Source organism: Capra hircus, chromosome 18 (assembly GCF_001704415.2).
Source record: "Capra hircus breed San Clemente chromosome 18, ASM170441v1, whole genome shotgun sequence".
Taxonomy (NCBI): Eukaryota; Metazoa; Chordata; class Mammalia; order Artiodactyla; family Bovidae; genus Capra; species Capra hircus.
This window is the reverse complement of record NC_030825.1, coordinates 64,899,816-64,906,575: the sequence shown is the minus strand read 5'-3', so window position 1 is coordinate 64,906,575 and position 6,760 is coordinate 64,899,816. Positions and strand designations below refer to the sequence as shown.

Here is a 6,760-nt window from a genome sequence, read left to right as displayed (position 1 = left end):
ATTTCTTATCTTCACTAGGAAATAACATCTCCATGCACCAAGGACTAATATTTAATGAGACCAATAACTGAATTACGGGCTAACGTATGCCAGGTATTACCCACAACTAATGGAGATAAAGTTTGTGGAAACTCTTGAAATGATCCACAAGAACGGAGTATTCTTTCAGAAAGCTGCCATGGTCAAGGGTGAATGGCTTCCTCAATAATAACCTGTGTCTTTTCTGAGCAGATAAGTTCATGGATTGACTTTCAGATCCCCCAAGTTAGCACCTGCAGTAAATCAACCTCCTTTGTTCCTTGGATTTTACATACAAATGTCAACAGGCATCTACAGCTTGTTACAAAGTAAATAAGTCGTGGGAACGGGATGTCCAGCATGGGGACTGTGGTTCATCCCACTGGGTTGCGTTGTTGGAAAATGCTGGGGCATTCACACTCTACGTTCTCACCAGGAGAAAGCATCTGTGCCATGTGTGGGGAGGGGTGCAGATGGAAAGGAGAATTGTGGTGATCAGTCTGCAGCATGTGCCAGTATCCATAGGGCGTGATGTTACTTATTCATTGTGACTAATGTAACGCTCCTTATTCATTATGACTCAGGTAAAACCCGTGGTGCTGATTAGTTACAGGATCATTTCTGCTATAATTCAAGCTGTCTGCTAAATACAATAAATTTAAGGGGAGAACTTGTAGCCATACCTGCTGACAACTCAAGAGCAGATCCTAGCAGTTCTAGGATCCCTGAGGAGCAGCAGGAAGGGAGAAATGGTGGAAAAACAGGAAACCAAGATATCAGAGGTCTGTATCAACCATTGTCGAAAATCAAAAAAGGCAGTGATATAAAAAACAAGAATAGAAGTCACCACGTAGAAGATGACCAAGGTGAGCACCAGCATCAGGATGGTGCGGGCGGCTGTGGTGCCCAGTGGGGGTGTGGATATACCGCCCCCTCTGGTGGTGTCTGTGCAGGAGAAGCACCGAGGAGCCGCTGGACCAGACCACGAGGCCAATAAACACGGCGTCCGCGGTGGACCACAGGACGACAATCCCTGCACTGGGACTTGAGGAGGAGCAGAACCAGTCGCCCTGCGCATCAGTATAATTGTGTCTGGTCGGTGAAGCAGTGATTTTGACAGGAACATAAATGTACGTTAAAACACTGAATAGCCAACAGGTGCAGCAGAAAGAAGCTGTGACCCTGGGGGCTCCTCCCCTGAGCCATGACCTCCCTTCTCTCCCGGGGTTGAGCGTGAAGGACTGATAGGTGCTCAGGACACAGGTGCAGCACAGGGCGGTGCTGTGAGCCACTTTCTGTAAATAGTACACGAATTTACACCCAAGAGGAGACAGGGGCTTCCTCGAAATGAAAGCTGCCATTGTGTGGGGGATCCCGGAGGAGAGAAGAACCAAAAGGTTGGCCACAGCTGTGTGGGTGAGAATCGTGTCTGTGGGTCTCTTCTTGTGTCCAGACAAGATAGGACAGATGTGGTAGAAAGAAAGAATGACATTGGCCAGAGACCCAACTCCCATCTGTAAGAGATACATGGTTTTCAGGGCTGCCTGGCTTGCGGTCACACGGACATCTTTCTCCAAAGACGTGGAGTGGCTGTCAGAGTGGCCTGGAGCGGAGGAGAGGCTGGGCAGTGATGACATCAGCAGTCTTCTCACGGAACCAACTAGGAAAGGGAGTCTCACCCTTCAACTCTCTTGAGAAAAAAAGACGCTGTCATACTCCAGAGAGATGGTTTCACCTGCAGAACATACAGTTGACATTAGGTATACCTTTCACCATCACAAACTTTTATTTACTCCTATTGACTTGTGTATTCCTGTTCTCCACACACGTGTGAGCAAGGTCCACAAACATAGGGACCGTGTCTGTCTCGTTCAACAACATTGTTGACCCATAGTAATTTTTAAAATATATAACAAGTATATGAATAAGTGACAGGAGATAAAGACAAACTCTACCCCTTTAGAATTCACGGTCATCTTGCTTATTACAAGAATGTATCGGGTGATGTCACCAACATGGCAACACAGGAGGCTCCTTCCTCCCATGGACACAGCAAAAACACTTAGACGTGGATCAGCTCCTTCGAGAGAAATGCAGAATGGCTTGTACACTGAGTGACTTGTACACATCGGATGACTTAGAAATCACCCCACGTCAGAATGGGTGGGGAATGCTGGGACACCTGCTCACCATGAACCCCACCCCCAGCACAGTGCCTCCCAACCACAATGAAACCCTCAATGCCTTGCTTCTCTGTCAAGGATCTGAACCTCATACCAGCATGCTAAGTTTTTAAAATTAATTTAGTTTAATTGGAGGTTAATTACCTTACAATATTGTGGCGGTTTTTTGTATGCATTGACATGAATCAGCCATGGGTGTACATGTGTCCCCCATCCTGAACCCCTCTCCCCTCAGGGCTGTCCCAGTGCACCGGCTTTGAGTGCTCTGTTTCATGCATCAAACTTGGACTGCTGGTCTGTTTCACATACGGTAATATGCATGTTTCAATGCTATTCTTTCAAATCATCCCACCCTCGCCTTCTCCCACAGAGTCCAAAAGTCTGTTCTTTACATCTGTGTCTCTTTTGCTGTCTCACATATAGGGTCGTCATTACCACCTTTCTAAATTCCATATATATGCGTTAATATACTGTGTTGGTGTTTTTCTTTCTGACTGACTTCACTCTGTATAACAGGCTCCAGTTTCATCCACTGATTCAAATGCATTATTTTTAATAGCTGAGTAATATTCCATTCTGTATGTACCACAGCTTTCTTATCCATTCATCTGCTGATGGACATCTAGGTTGCTTCTGTGTCCTAGCTATTGTAAACAGTGCTGCAATGAACATTGGGGTACACGTGTCTCTTTCAGTTCTGGCTTCCTCGGTGTGTATGCGCAGTAGGGGGATTGCTGGGTTATAAGGCAGTTCTATTTCCTGTTTTTTTAAGGAATCTCTACACTGTTCTCCATAGTGGCTATACTAGTTTGCATTCCCACCAACAGTGTAAGAGGGTTCCCTTTTCTCCACACCCTCTCCAGCATTTATTGCTTGTAGACTTTTTGATAGCAGCCATTGACGGGCATGAGATGGTACCTCATTGTGGTTTTGATTTGCATCTCTCTGATAATGAGGGATGTTGAGCATTTTAACTTTAAAGGCTGGCATCAGAGGAAGAGGCCCTCAGATCACTTAGTTCTGGTAGCCAATGCGGATGGGCATTGCTGAGCCCCGCAGGACTGAGAAAATAAAAGAGCGGTGGTGAAATGGACCTACTGGCACTCCCCATGGCCTCATCCCAGGCCCAGTGCAGCGGGAGTAGGCTTGCACACCCACCACCTCATCTGAGTTGGCCGGCACACACCATCCACTGCTGCCTGAGGCTCTGGCGTCTAACCCTGCACCCAGCAGCTGACTGGGGTGCTCTTGGGGGCCTGAAGGAGCACGTGGACACTGTTTCCACATTCTCCCTCTGGCTTGATCCAAACATAAAATCAAGCCTCCAGCATCTGCCTGGAAAGGGCCTATCCACACGTCTTAGGCTCCAACCTTTGTGGCTGACCCCCAAAGGGTGGACCCTCCAATCACCTCACCCCAACAATCAAGGGTACTCAGCCTACTTGAGTCCCACAGGACTATGTGATGCAAAAAAAAAAATCAGTTTTCACTGGTCACACATAGACCTAAAGAGAAGGGATGGAAAAGACAGTCCAGGGAAATGGAAAAGAACGTAGGAGTAACTGTAGTCATCTCAGACAAAACAGACTGTAAGCCAAAGCATATAACGAGACAGAGGAGGCCATTCCATAAGGACAAACGTAGCGAGTCATCAAGGAAACAGAGCACTGTAAATGTCTGCAAGCCCAAGCTGGGAGCACTTCAATATATGAAGCACCTGTTAACAGAAGTCAAGGGGAAAATAGACAATCCCACGATAACAATACGGGCATCAATTCCATACTCTCAGCAATAGAACAATCATATAGAAAATCTATAATCATTGGATTTAAACTACATATGAGATCAGATGTACTTAACCAGCCAACAGCAGCAGAAAATAGTCTTCTCAAGTGTCTGTGGACCATTCTCCGTGTGAGTCGTAACATATTTAAGAAGACTGAAGTCATTTCAGGCATCTTGTTCAACCACACTGATATGAAACTTCAAGACAATTGTTAGAGGAAAATAGGATAAATCGCTAATATGTGGAGATTAAACTTCGTGGATGAGATGAAAAACAAGAAAAAGTTTTCAGAGAAATCAAAGTGGAAATACAAGATAACAAAACTCATGGAGAGCAGTTTAAGAGCTGAACTGAGAGCGATGAATGTCTATATGAACAAGGAAGAATGGTCTCAAATAAACAGAATAGCTTTATGCCTCAAGGAACTATAAGAGAACAATGAATCCAGCCCAAAGGAAAGAAATTGTGAGGTTCACAGCAGAAATACTGCCGTTGAGAGGCGTTGTGAATTTGGTCCCAGACCGCAGCAATAAAGTCAGTGTCACGAAAAAGCGGATCGTGCATGTTTTCAGCTTCCCGGTGCACATAAAGATTATATTTGAGATTGCAGTCATCATCCTGGTGCATAGACAAGCCTCCTACATAAGTTCTCATCCAACCTCAGATCACCTAAAGAGAAAGCAAACATTGCCAGACCGAAAGTGAGAAACACAGTCACAGTGGGGACTGCAATGCCCCCACTTTCATCAGACAGAAACTCAACATGGAAACGCTGGACTGAGCTGCACATTGGAACAGTTGAGCCTTATAGACATAACCTGACCCATCTACCCATCAGCAGCAAAATACACATTCTTCTCAGGAGCTTGCAGAACACTCACCAGATCAGAGCACATGTTCGGACCCAAACAGGTCTGTTTTTTAAAGCCTTTATTGAATCTGTTATAATTTTGCTTCCTTTTTTTTTACGTTTTGTTTTTTTGGCCGAGAGGACTGTGGGATCATAACTCCTCGACCAGGGGTCGAACCCACATTCCCTGCATTGGAAGGTGAAGTCTTAACTAGTGAACCACCAGGGAAGTCCCCAAAACAAGTCTTTAACAGATTTAAGACTGAAATCACATAAAGTATCTTTTCCAAACACAGTGATATGAAACAAGTTGCCAAAAACAGCAGGAGAGCTGGAACATTCACAGATACGTGGAGATGAACAACCACTCCAGAACAAACTGTGGTCAAAGAAAAATCCAAAAGCATTTTTGGACAACCATGAATGGAAACACACAAACTGAAATGTATGGGGTTCAGCACAAGCTTCTCTAAGAGATATTTTCATAACAGATGCCTAGATTAAGGAAAAGAAGATTCTAATAATCAAGCTAACTTTTTATAGCACAAGGAACCAAACAAGACAAAACCCAAACTAAGGCAAAAGTTAGCAACTACAAGGAAATAAGAAAGAGCAGAGTGGAAATAAAAGAAATAAGGGCCAGAAAAACAATACACGCATGGCTGATTCATGTCAATGTATGGCAAAAACCATTCCAATCTTGTAAATAATTAGCTTCCAATTAAAATTCATTAATTTTTAAAAAACAAACATAAAAACAATAGAAAAGACCAAGGAAACCACGAGCTGGCGTTTGGAAAGATGAACATTCCCCTTGTCACGGAGCACCTGCAGCAACGTGAGGAGGAAACAGTGACTTCGGGCACCTCAGGCGTTTCTAACCCCACAGCTGCCCTCGCTCCTTTTCCCACCAGAGCGGAGGCATTCCTTCCCCTCAAAGCGGGAAACCCATCCTGGCCTCACCTCCCAGCTCCTAGTCGCCCCTCTTCCTGCCACTTCAGTGGTCTCGTCCTTCAGGCTCAGCCTCCTGGCTCCACCCACTCAGAGTCACCTCAGGAGCATCTGCACCCACAGGTGCGTGGGGACTGGACTGGGAAGGTCACTCTCTCTGTGTAACAGGACAAGCTGGAAGCAACCTTCCTTAGAAAAAAAGCAGAGAACCCTGGAGCCCTATTTTCCAGCCCCTCTTCTGATGACACAGCTCTGCTTTTACAAAACACATTTTAAAGGCAGTTCTGTCTCTTTTGCTCCTGAGCACTTCTTGCTACACTGGTTTCCTCGTACTGTCTTGGTTTTCTTTTCTTTTTTTACTTCTGTGAATAAAAATGCTTACAACACAGTGGAAGCAACAGGAGTTAATTCTGTTGTGTTGACAGAGGAGTGTGTAACTCATCACAGGTGAGCCCTGAGATCAGAGCTGGTGTGTAGCCCAGTGCTGAGGAAGAGCCGAGAATGAGCTGCTTAGAGGCATCGTCACGAGCTGTGGGCAACGGGACTAAAGGAGCCTGGAATAAGGTCCTGGGTGGATATGATCTGAGAAAGGGGGCAGGGGGACTCCTTCCCCTGCAAGCACAGATCTGTGAGATCTGCTGCACTGAGCAGGGCCCTTGTTAGCAACAGGGAGGAGCTCAGTGACTGGGTCATCCAAGGCTTGGCACACATTCCAGAGACCACATCCCTCCTCTCTCATCTTTAGAGACTCCAGGGCTCAGGGCTTTGCGGTGGACCACCCGGCTCTGCTCCCGGCCTGAGACACTCCCCGGCTCACAGCCACCCTCCACCCAGCAGAGCATGGATGAGGATGCTCAAGTGGGGCTGTGTTGCCCCTGTCCTGCCCAGTGTGAGTTAAGTCTGAAGTCCCTCTGCTGCTGGAGGCAACGTCTCTCCCAGTCTTTGCCCTGAGATTGAACAGAAGGAAGCACT

At 46.1% G+C, this 6,760-nt stretch overlaps 1 protein-coding gene across 1 annotated transcript; it reads right to left on the bottom strand.

Annotated features, from left to right (window-relative positions):
• LOC102168291 (vomeronasal type-1 receptor 1-like) lies at positions 402-1,761 on the bottom strand. The gene is given in 2 exon segments (XM_018063478.1): positions 402-917; positions 919-1,761. Coding segments are annotated over 2 exon segments (942 nt in total). The 5' UTR covers positions 1,656-1,761; the 3' UTR covers positions 402-712.